The sequence below is a fragment of the Cynara cardunculus genome, assembly GCF_001531365.2.
Source record: "Cynara cardunculus var. scolymus isolate 2C chromosome LG 1, CcrdV1, whole genome shotgun sequence".
NCBI lineage: Eukaryota > Viridiplantae > Streptophyta > Magnoliopsida > Asterales > Asteraceae > Cynara > Cynara cardunculus.
In genome coordinates, this window is record NC_037528.1 from 34816047 (window position 1) to 34834136 (window position 18090).

The 18090-nt window shown below is 35.6% G+C and overlaps 1 protein-coding gene across 2 annotated transcripts; it reads left to right on the forward strand.

Annotated features, from left to right (window-relative positions):
* The first annotated feature begins 86 nt into the window (after positions 1-86).
* LOC112522742 (stomatal closure-related actin-binding protein 1-like) lies at positions 87-16021 on the forward strand. Of its 2 annotated transcripts, none has more exons than XM_025132045.1 (13): positions 87-270; positions 895-1197; positions 1295-1423; positions 1631-1723; positions 2446-2586; positions 5344-5412; positions 6054-6137; positions 8008-8188; positions 13161-13277; positions 14957-15015; positions 15189-15323; positions 15431-15580; positions 15673-16021. In XM_025132045.1, exons 2-13 carry the CDS (start codon positions 916-918, stop codon positions 15715-15717), a joined length of 1485 nt encoding a protein of 494 aa, XP_024987813.1. In that variant the 5' UTR covers positions 87-270; positions 895-915; the 3' UTR covers positions 15718-16021. The 2 variants fall into 2 exon arrangements, with proteins under 2 accessions (XP_024987813.1, XP_024987820.1); XM_025132052.1 differs by lacking the exon at positions 87-270 and adding an exon at positions 323-341.
* The last annotated feature ends 2069 nt before the right edge of the window (positions 16022-18090 follow it).

Sequence of the window (18090 nt, forward strand, 5' to 3'; positions counted from 1 at the left end):
CAGGAGAAAGAACAACACTAGTGGGTCCCATGTCATCTTTTTTGTAATTCAAGCAAACACAACCAACAGCATCATGATGATTCATGAATCATGAGCGTAATAGTAGTACGATACATCTCCACTCCACTTTAGACCCAAATCATCAAATTGGTTTTATCAATTCATTATATTATTCCCAGTTCTGTCTTTCTCCTTGATCTTTTCCTTTTGACTGTTCTAACCGGTTCAAATCTTCATAACCATTGACTTTTGCCTCTGTTTACATGTTATGTAAGTGCATTCTTCTTTTTTCTTCACGATCTTCCAATTTACTTTCCATTTGTGTTCGCTTGCTTTGCTCGGTAACAACTTCTGATTACGATTTGAAAATTTTCCAATTTTTAGTAGGGTTTTGCCCTTTCATACTGATAATTCCTGGGTTCATCGATTTTGCATATTTATTAATGCTATTATCTAGCATATAAGTTCTTCCAATGTGCTGCCTTTTCTTTTGTTTAGCCCTTTTTGATTGTATTTCTGTACTTTGCTTTTAGGGTTTCGGTTTTAAGGTTTGTCTTATGTAAATTAGGTTGGTGGATGGTAACTAACATTGCAGTTGGAAGACAGAAATTATATTAGATAAGCAAATCACTCCATTTCCGCCATGAAGATGGAGTTTCATTTGTCTTCTCCGATCAAGTGAACCATTTTGATTGAAATCTTTCACGGATTCCTACTTCATTAATTAAACCATCTATTTGTTGTTACATTTATCTTTTGCAAGTGATGGGTTTGACCATGGATACGAGGATAACTCGTTTTTATTTTTTGAAAGGGAGAAATGTTGGCTTGTTTGGTTGCTAAAAGCCTTTTGGACATGATATTATGACCTTTCTGATTAGTATATTTTGACAGATTAATATATAAATCAGAACTATGACAAGGGTAGGCCGTGACTTTAGCTATACAATGCAAAGCTTGGCAGTTCCACCTGTGTCTGCAGATGTGATGTTTGCCTCTACTCGATTTCCGAACTACAAAATCGGAGCTAATGACCAAATTCTGAACGGAAGAGAAGAGGGAAAGTTAGTTTCTATGCAGGAAGTCATAGCCAGAGAGACTGCCCAGTTGTTAGAACAACAAAAGCGCCTTTCTGTTCGTGATCTGGCTAGTAAATTTGAGAAAGGTTTAGCTGCTGCTGCAAAAATATCTGATGAGGTTTGCTCTCTGAAAGTGTGCATCATGTTAAAAAGCCCTCTTTTAGATAGTTGAAACTGTTCCATTATACTGAAAGCTGTTTACATGTGATGAACAGGCTAAACTCAGGGATGTGGTTTGTCTAGAGAAACATGTTCTTTTAAAGAAGCTTAGAGATGCACTTGAATCACTTAGAGGGCGTGTGGTGGGTAAAAACAAGGACGATGTAGAGGAGGCTATTGCCATGGTTAGTTTCGTGTTTCTTTTTTAGTCCTACTTTTTTCTCTAAATTTTTCCTGGTTCTTTGTTCCGTTATTGTTTCTTGTAACATATTCTTTCTTTGAAATGATTTACGGCACTATATCCGTTGCTTGACCTTTTAAAGCATTTTCATCTTTATCTCCATCAGTTTGCAGTAATTGATGATGTTTGCCTATTCAAATCGCCATTATAGGTTGAAGCTTTAGCTGTTCAGTTGACTCAGAGAGAAGGAGAGCTAATTCAAGAAAAGGCTGAGGTTAAAAAGCTTGCAAGTTTTTTGAAGCAGGTTTGTGAAGATTTGCAGTAATTTGTTGTTTTAGGTTCCTGTAAGACTTTCTTTCTTAAATGTAAGTGATGCCACTTACTATCTTAGCTAAAGCAATTGAGTGCTTATGTACAAGAAATATGCATATATGACTTAATCCTATTCTACTTGTTCATGAAGATGTTTGAATAGCTTTTATTCCACAAAATTTTACCCACTAGCATTACTATAAAAACAAAATAATTATAGATTTCTTCTATTTGTTAGTGTATTAATAGAAAATTCTCCTTCTACAAGATTCACTAAAATTGCAAGTGTGTTATGTCCATCACATTTATTTAAGTACAATTCTACATTCTCGCTACTAAAGCTGCATCAATAGGAATTTTATTTATATACTATGTATGGATATCAATGCTTTTATTGTTTTGAGTTCCTGTCCTGAGAGGTCATTTCTGGAAGACTTGCTTTATAAAGTGGATCTCAACAAATCATTTTGCTTTATGCTTCTAGTTTAGGTCAGTCTTCTGATATTTACTACTCATTCCAAAGCGTCGGTTTCTTCATCTGAGACCCGCAAGACTTTATTTGATACATCATGAATGTGTTTTTAGCTTATTATTGTTTTTCATCTGACTTCTATTTTATATGGTCATTTCTGTCCATTATTAATCTACACCCCCTTGAGAAAAACATATTTCTTTTGGTTATCCTCTCAGTTTTGTTACTTGCTCTTGATGCAGGCTTCAGAAGATGCTAAAAAGCTTGTTGATGAAGAAAGAGCTTTTGCACGGACTGAAATTGAGAATGCCAGAGCTGCGGTTCAGAGAGTGGAAGAGGCTCTTCAGGAGCAAGAAAGAATATCCCAAGCTTCTGGAACTCAGGTTCTTTGGTTGGAATTTTTGGAACACTCTTTTGCCTATGTTCATAACAATTGCAGAAATCGAGTGTGACCAGTGTCATATTTTTTGTGATATTTTATATATGGGTTATACCTGTTGGGGTTTTGGACACCACAAAGGTCCCAAAAACAAAATAAAGTAATGAACTTTATTCAATGACAATCAAATATGTGATGCCAACCAACAACAAATGCGGATAACAAAGTAGGATCGAAAGCACAACGATCAATCAACCAAAGAATTCTGAAAACACACAAAATACAAAGATTTACGTGGTTCCACCACTGGTATGGTGATGTACGTCCAAGGGAAGAGGAGGAACTTTTATGGATGAAGAGCGCCCAAACACCGAAGAGAAATTACAAACCGAACACTAAATTGTGTATAATCTCTCTCAATATTTTCTCCACACGAACTAGGGCATTTAAGCTCTCAATTTTGTTCTCTATCGTGATGGAACTCAAGGGGTTTATTGATACTAATCCATAGGTGGAATCCCACTTTGATCCCAATGCTAAAAGCTAAGAAAATCATCCTTATCGTTGTGCACGGCCAGGAAGAACTATAAGGTGTGGGCGTGTTAAAACACCAAAAAGTTTCTGTTTGCAAAATAACACTACGCACGGCCAGGACAAATTATAATGTGCGGCTGTGTCAAAACACCCAAAAGTTTTTGTTTGCAAAATAACATTACGCACGGTCGTGCTGGATCATAAGGTACGGCCGTGTCAGAAACTCCAGAATTTTCTGTTTTGCATATCATTGTTTCGTATCACTATTTTCAACAATACCTGAATGCATATTAGGCTAGATATGCTTACAACATTTTTTTCCTCATTTTAATATCTTTTGGCTTTTTGTGTGACGGTAGTTGAGAACTGATAGTAGAATCTGACCATGATATAGTGAAATAGACCCTTCTTTTGAATGAGTTAAGAAAGAACCTGAAGCAATTGTTAGGTGTTTTTCATAGAGCAGAAGTGGAGACCTGGTCGATGTAGAGGAACGTTATATTTTTAAGACGATTTTGTGTGTTGCTTGAGACACATGCACACTTGTTATAAAATAGTACTTCCTCCAACCCACGTTAATTGGTTGCCTTTCCTTGTTAAACTATTTTTAGCTCAGGTTTCAAGAGAAAATGATGCATTTCTAGCATCTGATAGAAAGTTTTCTGCACGAAGCACATCTAGACTTCTCCTTTACAGCAGGTGTTTTTGCAACATCCATTTGCAATTGATGGATAGAGTATTTTCTATCCTTCAGCTGTTGCAAACCCATGTATCTGTTAGAAGTTTTGGCAGATAGGTAAAGTCACCCGCCTTTGGATTTTTTCTGGACAGTCTCAAAATGTGTAGAGTAGAAAAAGGAGCTACCAATCAAAGTTCTGTATACAATACTAATATTTGATGGGAGCAACCAAAACAAGGTCTCCCAAGAATTTCATAAAATAAACTTAAAGGCCTTTCCTCTGGACAAAAGTAATTAATGGCCCACAAGAAAATGAACAAATGTACATAGTGTTGGAACATCTGATTACGCCTCAATTTTAAAGCTTTATTTTAACTCTTAAATTTTGTATGAAACAGAATCCTTTCATGGGATATCGAGATGTTATACCTGATCATAAAAGTGTTTTAAGATGTTACCCCCTCTGCCCAAATTAACTATCCTCGTTTGGTTTTGAATGTCAAATTCAAATCTATGCTTTCCAGACTGAAATAATCCATGGAGCCTTTTGCATTGTCTAAATCAACATTTTACTTTTTGCAAGTTTTAGTGCATCAGTAATTTTTTCTATCTACATTCCATAAATTCATTTAATTTAAGTTCTATACATTCTATTTGACTTTGAAGTCAAAAGAAACAACTAATCATGGATCGAGGGGGTGTAAAGCTTAGATTTTTACTTTCCATATCTTTGACCTTGTTAGTCCTCTGTCAACTCAGAAAAAAATAAATAAATATAACTTAGTCAATTGTCCTCTGTTATGGATCTTCCATATAGGGAACTTTTGAATGACGTCTAGATCATTTATGTTTTGATTGGAGTATGCATTTGCATGTACACTGCCACTGTTATTCCCTTTAGGCATGATGCAAATAATTCTATGGTTTTATAATTATAAGCTCTGAGTGTTAATGCCGACTGCTTAAGTAGCGTGGTATTTGGGATTAAGTCTTGTAGATAGTTTTGTTGTAGAAAGCCACTCCATAATATGACAATACGGCAATATCATATGGCAACTTACATATAGCGGTTGGATGGTTAGGACATCCTATCTTTAGGGATAAAGAAGGGCGTGATTATGTAAAACCTGCCAAAATTGAGCCAAAGTAGTGATCCAAAACTAAAAGTAAAAGTTGGTGTAAATTGATTCAGCTTCACAGACATCGGTTTGATTGCTCTTATTTGATGTGGCTATCATTCTGCCATGACGTTCTTTGTTTATACAGTTTAAGGTTAAGATTTTTCTTTAGCTACTAAGTTCTTAAATCACAAAGTTCATTTCATAGATCATTAAGCAACAGTTGTTTATTTTGTCGGTTCATTCTTCTTTTTTGGCTGTTATTATTGCATCCTTGAAGGTATATCCCTTTGTTTCATATGTGATACTCATATACATATGTTTGTGTATGATTGGAGTTTTGAGCATCAAATAGGGTGCATATGTTAATTCTTAATGCATTTATCTAACTTATTTATCGGGACCGGAATGTATTTTGTTTGATATCTAGGACTTGGAAGAACTAATGAAGGAGGTTCAAGAGGCCAGGCGGATCAAAATGCTGCATCGACCCAGCAAGGTGCATACACTGCTGTACTGCCCAGTAAACTAAGCACCTGAGGCAACGCTAATTATCATCTTGAAAACATTATATTCATGGGTTAATTTTCAAACTTGTTTGGAGAATTTTGTCTACATTTATGATTAGCCAATGCAAATACACATGTAGCCAATAAATGAACAAATCCCTGTGTTGCATCTCCACGTATGCTATATACCAATATCCAAATTCATTACTTTTGTTCAATTGTAACTTAACAAATTGATAGAGAAATAAAAATATCATTTGCTTTTGTATGTTTTTGAGTCCCCTCACATTTTTATATGTGGGTAGTGTTAATGAGTGGGCTAAGTACAAAGGCCTCAAAGGGTTATGCAAGGGGCAAATAAGTGTTGAATCCATGGAGCAACAACTTAGATAAATACGAGATTTTTTGACAAAAGTTTAGTAGAACATTAGATCCTTTCTACACAATAATGTTAGAACACAATAATGATCATATATGAGTACATTTGATGTCTTAATTCTTTAAATAAATTGCTGAATCAAAATCAGCTGCATACCCCTGGCTTTAGTTGTTTCATGTTATGTTGAGACACAATGTTTTACACGTTTAAGATGAAAAAAGTATATAGTAATGTTAAATGTTATATATGCAGGTTATGGACATGGAACATGAGCTTCAAGCATTACGAGTTCAACTGGTAGAGAAGTCAAAGCGTTCAATCGAGCTTCAGAAAGAGGTGGTTTCAATTGTTTTCCAGTCTTACTGTTTGAATGATTGCTGAGTGATCCATATTTGTAACATTCAAGTTGGCATATATTGCATATCTTCCCAGCTTGAGGCTTTGGAATGGTTGAAGATGTGCTCTGTGATCTACAGACCTACTGTGATAACTATATCCATGTTAATAGTATATGTGCATAAGTGCATATATGTATATCTATATTGTGGAACGGGATTTACGTAATCACATAGGTGTGCTGAAGCAAAGAAAGGACAGACAATGGATAGGAACCGCTGGGTGGGGCCTAAAGACGTGTTGTGTATTCTCTCTGCTTCAAAACAGACTATACCCTGCCGATGCAGTATGTGTTTCCCTAAATTTTGTGGACTTATTACTAACAGACGAGGAAATCATAGAGAAATGTAGATGATACCTGCCAAGGAGAAAACAATTGAATACGCTTGAGATGGTTTGGTCGTTATCAATATTGACCTTTGCTTACTAAGGTGAGGAGGGAAGAATGTACCTGGAAGAGAGTGGTAGAAGATGTAAGGGTAGGCTAGTAACATTGCTGGACGTAATGAAATTTGATTGAACTGACAACCAAAGGTGTTGCCCTAGACAGGGGAGCAAGGAAGGATATCAACCCTTTTGGCCTTGGGCTTTAGATCACCTTGCTGTAGTTTATGGTGAATCTCAATTATAGTCTATCCCTAAATGTTTTGGGAGTCATCAATTTGTTGATCGATCAAGATCACTATTTTAATGAACTACGATTTATGAGCTAAATCGTACATTCATGTTAAATTTTTCCAAAATAATATGTGATATGTAAATATGAAAGTACGAAGCACACGAAAAGTAAGCATATAGTGATGTATAAATGAAGATAAACTTGTATTAATACTGGAAGCGTTGGCTTGCTGCATTATTCTTTGGTTGTTCGTGATGCTGCTAGTAATTTCTGAATCAATAAACTTACACACATCCCACAAAGACGGGTGAATCGCCAACACAATGGCGAATCAGGCAGGATTCTATTAATGGGATTTACAGTTATGCTCCATGAATCAAATTGAATTGTGTGACTAAAATATTTGGCATATGATTCTAACAGAGTTACAGTTTGGGGTAAGACACATTGTCTTTATTTTATATGGTATTCGTTGCTCATCTCAATACATAATGCTTATTAGACAAGAACATTGAGTTGCTTGTAACTTCCATTAAAATTTACTTTTTGGTACTGCGAAAGAGAGTCACTTCTGATGTAGAGGTTCAAACCAAGTGCTTAACAAATTCAACATTGACATAGGTTTCTTAGATTTAGCTCAAAAAGTGTTTCTATTTAATTTTCTCTATTTAGTTAAATGTAGTCATCAAATTCTTCTACATCATGATGTACCCTTTTTGTCAATTAAGTTAGATAGTAATCATTTGGCACTAAAAGGTCAAATATGGGCTCTTCCTTTGGTAGGGAGGTCTAATAATTGTTATGTTCTTATCTTTCATCCATAGCTTTCATTTTCACTACAATATCCTTCAAAAGATATACTATTTTTAGATTTTGTAATGCTTTTCCCTGTCTATTTTAAACTTTCAAGTTTTTTATTAGGTAGTTGCATTTTAGTTGAAATTATACTTCATCCACCCATAAGAAATGTAACTTTTAACCGTACACAAGCGTTTGACTATTAGCTGATATTTGAAGTACCCTTCAACGATTGGAAGGTAGAGGAATCTTGTGAAGCAAAATCAATATTATTGATGTTTTGTTGTAGTTGCTAATGGGCAAAGAGTAATTTCAGATTAATGGAAAGGAGGTTTGATGAAGTTTGGTTGAGTTGCTTGCTGATTTTGATTATTTTATTTTCTCCAATTTCAGTTGGCAATCAGCAAGAGGGGGGAGGAGAATGCATCCTACTTGTTTGAATTAGATGGTACATCTGCTTTGGGTTCCTACTTGCAGATCCAACCATGTTCAGATAGAGCCCCCGAGCTTTCAGAATGTTCGATTCAGTGGTACCGTTTGACATCTGAAGGTGGAAACAGGGACATCATTTCAGGTATTTAGGCACCAATATATTTTCAATCCATCAAATTGATATGACCCGCAAATCTCACTAGTCAATCCGGGAACAATAATTGATATAAAAGAAGAAAAAAAGAAAAGAAGATGCAAAAGTGGGTTAGTGGATTATATGGAAAAATGATCAAAAAGGAAAGAATTCAGGCAACAACTCCAGAGTCTGCCCCGAGTTCCCAAGCCGCTCAAATCTTAATGATTTTTTCATACCCACTACAATCTCTTCCCCTCTCTTTTATTTACTCCCTCCTAACAAACTTAACCAATATCTTTAGATTCCCTTCTTTCACCTGGACCACCACCATTCCTGAGCTGCACGGTTCTAAAGATTTCCCCCACCCTGCTGGTGTGCCTTCTTCTTTCTAGCATAAGTCAATACAATCAGGGTCTAACACAAATCTGCCTATAGATTTTTTGTGGCCTATCAAGTTATATATATTTATTACTTAATCGAGACTGTTGAATATACTCATCACCGCAGATGTCATGTAAAGAGATGCTATACAACTTCCTAAATAACTATTTCACCCTTTGCTGATAGCCTTTTCAAAATTTTAGCTTAAATTTTTCTTACCTTTTATCAGTCCATCTCCAGTTGATCTCTACCACTGCAACCAGCACACCGCTAACAACCATCACAACCCCATCTTGTCATTACCTTTTTTTCATCACAACCCCTAGATCCAGTTTTAAATTATACAAACTATTCTCTTCAGACATCTACCACATACGGAGAAAGTTGGAGAGTGTTCAGACTTTTTTAAAGTATATAATATTTATGCACTTCAAATACTCACACACACTTCTCATCTTTGTTGAGGTGTGAACCCTTGACCTCCTAAGAAGCTGGGCTCTAACCAGTAACCCGGGTGCCGTTGGGACTATGACCCTTTGGCGAGTGTTCAAACTTTGTTCAAAGGTTTGCAGATAATTGGTCTCCTGTTTCGGAAACCAAAGCCCTTGCTTTTCCATCCATCCTTAAATACAACCGCAAGGCAGAGCTTGCCTTTGACAACTCAAATTACGACACATTTCATCGGCAAGGGTAATATCAACAAGAACCATGTCCACTACAAAATTTCTAAAAGCTGTTAAAAGGAGCTAGGCAGTTGAGTTAGTACTTAGTAGCCGAATGTTGATTAAACGGGCGCATAAGCAAATCATCTAAGGATATAAATTTTAAAAGAAGATCTATTATGTAAACATATGAAAAGTAAGATTGTGATACCTGGCAAAATAGACAAAATAATCATCGAACTTCGATATCACTTGGATTTATGAATTCTGAGATTCATTAATTTCATATTAATCACATCCGTTTAGTTCAATTGAGGTGCAATCTCACAAATCTAAATGCTTTCTAGTTGATTGCTCCTTTAGTTTACAATCATAGATCTTTCACCATATGTTGATTCATTAAACTCTTAGTTATGAATACTTGTACCATCCACACAATCTTGACCTCTGCTCACTGTTAGTTATATGAGAGGTTAACTACAAATTCTTAAGATGCTTAGACGAGCAATGTTCTGCAGATTTCCTTGATTTCAAATGATCTATCCTTTTCATATTTCTAGTGTCAATTATAGTATTCTTTTATTCTTGGAAATTGTCTCACAAAATTAATTTTTTATTCATAAATGAATGTTTCTTTATCGATTTATTTGACTTATTAATTGCATAAGACTTCTTGTAGTTCCTCAACTAAGGAATATAATCGTATAATCAATTAGAAATGCAAAAAATAAACACAATGCTTGATCCCCCTACTAAGCCATGATGGACATGGTAGAATAATTCTAGATGAACAAATTTATGTTGCAATAGAACCGTTGTTCCTAGAACTTCCTTCATTATTTCCATTTCTCATAATTGATAATCTAGATGCTAAATGGGAACTATTAAGGAAATAGAAGGGGAGCATACCATGGACGTGTGCTCTGCAAGATATAAAATTGGTAGTTATTTTGCATCATTCTTCGTCTTTATGTTGTTATGACTTAATATCAATGTCTTATTTAAGTACTCTTAAACTCTTATGAATGAGTTCGCTCTTAGAATTTCTTTTGATCAAGTCAATTTTGATTCTATAGAATACTTGAACTATTAACAAAGGTGCTTTTGAAGTTCAACATTTGAAGTTGATCAAATTATACATTCACCTTACTTTACCGGGTAATTGTCATTTTGCCAAAATCAAGGGGATCGAACCATTTTGGCCCTGAAGGTCGCACTTTCTGTAAAATGGAGTTCTGTTCATAATTTCTTTTATTGTTAATTGTATTCAACAAAATTATGTTTGATTTTTCTAGAGAAGTATGAGGTTTATGGAGATGATGAACATTAGAGCATCTCCAATGCGAGGTTCTTATAAACAAAAAGTGCAAAATCTTATAAGAACTAGCATTGGAAGAGTTCTTATAAGAACCTCACTTCCTTTGAGTTCTTGTACAAGAACCTTGGTTCTTACTTTGAACTTGGTGTGAAGTGACATTTTATTAGTTCTTTATATTAAATATTGATATTTATTAAAAATATATAATATTGATGTTAAAAAGACACATGGGCCCCACAAAAGAGGTTCTTATAAGAATTACCATTGTGGACTTTCATGTAGGTTCTTAATTTGCTTAGTTGGAAGTGATGTGGCAAGAAAAAGTACAAAAAGTAGGTTCTTATAAGAACCTCCATAGAAGATACTCTTAGAATATTTTGTTTCTAAGAGATTCCGGATGCTCTTTTTCCTTCTTAACCTTGTTCAATTTTTTTTTTCAATTTTGATCACCAATTTTGGTGCATTGTATCTAGTAACAATGATAATAATCTTATTTTTCCTTTCTATTTGTTCCCGTCCCTCCCATATAAATGGCACAAGTTTCTTTTTGGGATGTCTCATCTTGCACCTTTTGGCAAAATCTTAAGTTAAAGTTTCATATTTTTCATCGTCATAATTACAAATTATTGATGATGTTGATTTTGTTCTACGAGATTCCCATATGTTGTCATAATTAAGGTAGCGTTTGGTATGCAAACATGATTGGACTGAATAAGACAGAATTGGACAAAAGGGAAGGACTGGACGGGACTGGACAAAACGTGTGTATGTTTGGTACGACTAGGACTAGACAGGAGAAAACTAGATAAGTTGTTCCTAAAAGTTATTTGATGATTTTATATATCAATAATGGTTATAATTAACACAAATAAAGTAAAAATTTAATAGTTTGATTTATGAACACTTCTACACAGTTCTCATATATATAACTACATAAATATATAATAGTACCAAATTTGAATGAAAAATTTGATATAATTGATGGTAGTTCGAAAAAACCCGATTCGTACAAAGGAGAAGTTATGTTTTATTCGGTTTGGAAGATCCTTATCAATTGGCGAAGGCACGATAAATATTGTTGCAACAACAATGGATGTGGAGGTAGAGGCATTAGTGATTGGTGGACGTGAAGATGGTGGATAGTGGTGGCGGTTGAAGGTGGCGGAGGAGGTTGTTGTGGGTGATGTGGTGGAGGTAGTGGTGGTTATGGTGGAGGTGATGGCGATGGGCGGTGGTTGTGGAGGATGTGAAGATGGTATTTGGTAGCGGTGGAAGAGGTAGTTGTAACCAATGTGGAGGTAGTGGTGGTGGTGGGCAGTGGTAGTGGTAACCGATGGTGGTGGTGGTTATGGTGGTGATGCGGACGGTACTAGTGGTGGTGGTGATGGGGGATGGTGGTCGATGGCCGACGATGGTTGTGGAGGTAGAGGCAGTGGTGGTTGGTGGACAATGGTGGTTGTGGATGACGTTGAAAATGGTGGCAATTGACATGGTAGAGGAGGTAGTTGTGGTCGATGTAGTGGAGGTGAGGTGGCTCACGGTGGTGGTGATGGACGGTGGTGGTTGTGGAGGAGGTTGTTGTAGTAGAGGAGGTGGAGGTGGCCAATGGTGGTAGTGGTGATGGCGATGGATGGTGGTGGTCGGAGGCCGACAATGGTTGTGGAGGTGGCGATGGACGGTGGTGAGGTGGTGGAGGAGGTTGTGGTAGTGGGAGTGGAGGTGGCTGACACGTTGTCGTAGTGGAAGATGAGGTGGAGGTGGCCGCGGGTGGTGGTAGCGCCACGACTAGCGGTGGTGACCACTAAAACAAATACCATATTAAGGCTATATATCAAACGAGGGCAGATTAGTAATATTTTAGTTTCTGTCTCATTCTTGTCCCATCTTGTCCGGTTGTTGTCCCTGTCCCATGTCGCGCCAAACGTGGGACACGGAGGTCTTGTCCTTGTCCTGTCCCATATTGCGCCAAACATGGGATGATGAGTTTTGTATTGTCCCTTCATGTCGTGTCCCATGTACCAAACGCAGCCTAAAGGATCTTTTGGGTGTTTGACTAAATTAAGACACTTCTACTGACCTATGTGCCCAGTCGATTGCTCTGCAAATTTTGTGGGGCAGATGGAATACTTCTTAATAATCCATAAGATACAAGTTTCAAACCAGCGAGCTGTTGATTCCAATTCCAAAGCTTTGTCTTAATTGTGATTCTATTACCGTGAGGGAGATAAAATACTGCATTGGCAAAATTGCCTGATAAGCAGCAAGGCATTGATAAGCTTATTAACTTATGTGGATGTTTCATAGATGTTCAGCATTTCTCCAATTATGTTGCTTCTTATAGGTAAAACTTATGGTATTAGGTTATCTGCATGAATTTGCTCCTTCAATGCTGCACTGTGTGGTTCAATAATTGTAATTTTCATTTCTTCCCTTCAAGCTTTTATTAGGAACCCTTTACACTTTTAAATTATAATGCCTCCATACCTCTTTATTCAGTATCCCTTTACATTTTGAGTTGCTGATCATGATTTAGAAGTTAGAACTTATCGCATGTTCATTCTTATTGTTATCGCAATTTGTTTTCATGTCATAACTCATCAGCTTTTGGATTTATTAGGGGCCACCAAATCTATTTATGCTCCTGAGCCCTCCGATGTTGGCCGATATCTGGAAGTTGATGTCATTTCAGATGGTCAGAGTGTTACACTGACAACATCCGATTCCATCGAACCAGGTTGATCTTTGATTTTTTATCATTTTTCTGATGTTTTTCAATTATTAGGCAAATAGATAAATAATCACTGAACAACTATGGTCTTCTCGTATTCATACCTCTACAGGCAGAACCATACTAATTACATCTCCTGTCCAATTGTCATGCATGTTAACAAATTAATGTCAAAATTGAGGGAGTTCATTAAAGTAAACTGAAAGAACACCGTTACATTTAAATTAAAGCATTTTGAGCATTTAGAATGGTGACATCTGATCTTCCTCTCATGGAAATGATGTAACTGATACTATGATCAGAATTAATCATATAGTTGATATATGTTTTTGTTTATATATGCAGTGAAAAAGCTACAGAAATTTGATATCACTTTGTCTGCTTCTCTATTTTATAATTATTATGGTTATCATTGCGATGGTTTTAAAAAACGTTTTAGGCATACGCCTCGAGGCGAGACGATCCAAAACTGTTCTTGAGGTCGCGCCACTTAAGCCCTGGAAGAGGCATACGCCCTGGTGACCGGAGGCGGTCTTGGAGGGGGTGAGGTGTAAGCTTTTTCTAACTAGTCTGTCCAGATCGTTTTTACTTGCTAAGAGGACAAAAAACTTTAAAAGACTTCACTTTTCTCATTTGAAGTAAAAAAAGATGGGTTTTTTTTTTATCAAAAAAAGTTCAAAAAACCATAAAAGTTTTACTTTTTATTATTATTGTAAGTCAAACCTAGCTGCCCTCTTATACTCCGGTAAAAGAAGTAACATGCACCCTCTTTTACCATCTCCAGCTGTCCTCAAGCTTCACAGTGCATGTACTTTATATATATATATATGCATGTATTTTCGATATATATATATATATGTACTGTGTGTATATATTTTTCCTGTGTTTAGCTTTTGTTTGTGTGTGTGTGTGTATATATATATATATATATTTCTACCAGTAATTTGTGTGATTGTGTATATATATTTTTCATGTGTATACACTGTGTGCTGTATGTATATATTGTTTGTGTTGTGTGCTTATTGTGTTATATATATATATTATGTCTGTTCTGTGCATAGTGTGTGTGTATATTTACATATATAGTTATGAATTTTATTTGTTTTTCGTCTCGGGGCTTACACCTCAGTCCACCTTGAGGCTTATGCCTGGCCTTGCCTCACGTTTCTGTACTTTAAAACCTTGATTATGCTCTTAATTTTCAACTTTTGAAACCTTTTCACATATTTCAAAGGATATCTTGGGACAGAGAGGGTTGCAAGCGAAGCAAATGAATTTTTCAAGTGAAATACAGATGGAAGGTTGTGTGCAAAGGATTACCTCCTCAATCCTTACGAAGTTGAGGGAGGAACCTTCATGCACCTGCTTTTGCGAGAGTTTTAACTGTTCGTGGGTACAATAGTCACCAATTTCTTAGCCACTGATTGTAACAAGTAAAAATGAAAACCAGTCACAGTGCATTAGCAATTGGTACCAGTAGATGATGTAGTGACGAACCCACATTTTCGTTCAAAATTTGCAATGCAAGTCAATTATTTAGAAAATGTAACTATCTGCATCTCACCCCAAAGCGGCATAATATATCTACATCTTGTGAAACGATTTGCATAGGCTTGCAAAATCTACGTCGGTGCTTTATACTAGACTCCATGATAGATCAACTGACAAATAGTTGTTTTAAACAGCTGCAGGACTAGGAAACTATGTGGAAGCATTGGTGCGCCGACATGACACAGAATTTAACGTATGTCATGGATAGTTTTTGAAGTATCCCATTAGACTTGTTTCAGTTTTTGTTGTATTATAATACAGTTCCCATATCTTTTACTTTGAATGTTGATTATATAATATATTATCTGGAACATGGATTGCTTGAATGAAAGAAAAACGTTGTGATATTTATATAATATATTGCAGGTTGTTATAATCCAAATGAATGGAGTGGACCATCCTTCAGAGTCTGTTCATGTACTTCATGTGGGGAAAATGAGGATGAAACTTTGTAAAGGCAAAACAACAGTGGCTAAAGAGTACTATTCTTCTTCAATGCAGGTATATACGTACGTAAATGTAATGTACGATTCGAGCTTACAACCTCTATGCACCTCACTAATCACTAATCCCGTGGTTTATTTTTTTGTAATGTTCTGAAAATGCAGCTGTGCGGCGTTAGGGGTGGTGGAAATGCTGCAGCTCAAGCATCATTCTGGCAGCCAAAGATCGGGGTCTCATTTGTGCTGGCATTTGAATCAGAAAGAGAAAGAAATGCTGCTATTATGCTGGCACGAAGATTTGCCTTTGATTGCAACGTAAAAGCCTCAAATTCATTCTAATCTTGTCAATTGACATTTGTACCGCCATGAAAACGATGTTTGAAACTGTGAATGGTTAACAATCGCAGATCATGCTTGGTGGCCCTGACGATCGAGCAGCTCAGAAACCATAGCCTCTGAAACGGCTTGCTTTCGTTTAAAGAAACCGACCTTCTAATGTGTTAATTAAGGTATGTATAAGTTTGCATTACTGCTTGTGGAATTTTTGCATGTATGCTCTGGTTTTCTTCGTTCACCATCCATTTTTGGCATCCTTTTATTTGCCTTTTTAGTGGTTACCTTTATTGCCTGATTGTAACAAGTTTTTGTAGTTGTTATATTTATTATATATGCAAGCTTTTCTCTTTTTTAAATTCCTATATGTACTCGTACATACGACAAAAAGGTCATGGATTCGAGATACAAAAATATTGTATTCCTCTCTATATTTTTTTCCTTTTTTAACTATAGTGTCGGTTCTTCTACTTGTATCGAACAGATCACGAAAATCTATTGTTCCACCAATTACTTGAAGACACATTATCCTTTTATTTAATTTTAATTATATCTGATTCATCTGTTGATTCTCTTAATAAATGGATGATGTGGCTTCACGTAATTGATGGACAGAGAAGTAACAAGGGAAATACAGTTTTCCCTCCCCCCAAACCCGTTTTCAAAGAAAAGTATTATGTTTTTAAAATTAATATAATTTATCCTTCTTTAAAACATAAAAGTTGGTTTTTGAAGTCTTGGATCTTAATTTATGCTTTTACCAATTAATAATCAACCTTAATATTAAAAACTTGAAAGAATTTAGAATTCTCTTTTAATATTTTTAGTTTTGTGTATAACTTTACCAAACATTTTGAAAGGTATGAATTCCACCTCTTAGAAAGAAAAGAGTTATGAACAGATGCAACCACATTTTAACAATTACGATGTTTTGATAGCAACCTCTTGTCGAATCGTTGATGTTGGGATAAGTCTCGTATTCTCTAAAAATTAATTGCGATATTTTGATAGCAACGATATCCTTCAAACACTATCTGTAACGAAGTTTTGAAAGATATTGCATTAGTAAAATATTTGATAAAGTTTTTAAAGTATACGAACTATCAGAAAAATCCAACCCTTAAATAAACTAACGTTATTTTCTGTGAGTGTTAATTAGAAAGATTTTCACTAGAAAGTTTAGAAGGATATATCTTGGAAATTTGAAGATGTTTCAACAAAAGTAGAGGTGACAATTTTCAACTAAGCCAAACCAACCAATAAGTTAATTAACTGTGTCAATTCTGTTGGTAGTGGTTATAGTCTACTGGTAATACTGCACCGGTTATGCAAACCCGATTAGTACAAGGTATTGAAAGCCGTGTATCAACAGTAGTACCGTGATACCGACTTATTTAATTATCTATTACTTTTATTAGTAAATTATAAAACATATATTGTAGAAGTGGTAGAAGTTGCTTAAGATCCTCCAAGTGTTATCTCTGAAGAGTTGCTTTCAGAGATCTGAAGATCCATAATTCAGAGTTCGGAAGATGAACTAAAATGCCTTCAGAGTTCTGAATTTCAGAATTCAGAGTTCTAAAGAAGAGTAAAAGCTATCTGAATGATCAATTAAGAGTTAGGGACAAGATTTTCAGATCACAACTTCCTAGAAACGAAAATTTCTTCCATGGTACCAGAACACGTGTCAATATGTAATTAGCCATCATGTAAATCATGTAACTGTAATTTTCCCATTCCAGTATATATAGGAGTTAGTTAGAGTTTGTAAATATAGATTTGTTATGCAGATCAAATAGATTTCTCTCATCAGATTCATATGTAACCATTCTTGGATATTAAATACACATGATGATTGCCTTGATCCAATACTTTTTTTTTGTTAATACTCTTTTGTGTTTTTTACATACTTGACTAAGATTCTTATTACGAGATTTACAATTGGTATAAGAGCCATCGACTCTTGAATTCAAAATCTATTCTCTTAAGCTCCTGATTCATTTCCACTTGATTGATCAATTCCATTTGATTTGATCAATTATTCTTGGTTGTTGATCATTTTTTTCTTCAGAATTCTATATTGTTGAATCAACCAAATTTCTATTGTCAGGATGTCTAAAGAGTATGTGAGCATTGAATTTGAAATAAAACCTCCAACTCTGTTCGTTGGAAAGTACCATCAATGGAGAATTCGAATGGTTCAATTCTTAGATAACATTGATGAAAAATTGATGAAATCAATTATTGAAGGACTACTTGAAGTTTTTATTAAGATTCTTGCTATCCAAGAACAGAGAATACCCCTGCCATTCATGCTTCTCGAATAAGAAAGGATCCAAGCATATATTACGCAGAAAAGAAGATAAGAGTAGAGATAGACAGAAGGGCTTTGACATTGCTAGCCATGGCACTTCCTAATGAAAACTTTAACTGGGTAGATAGTCTGAAGTCTGCAAAAGCAATGTGGGATGAAGTAGAGGCCCAAATGCAGG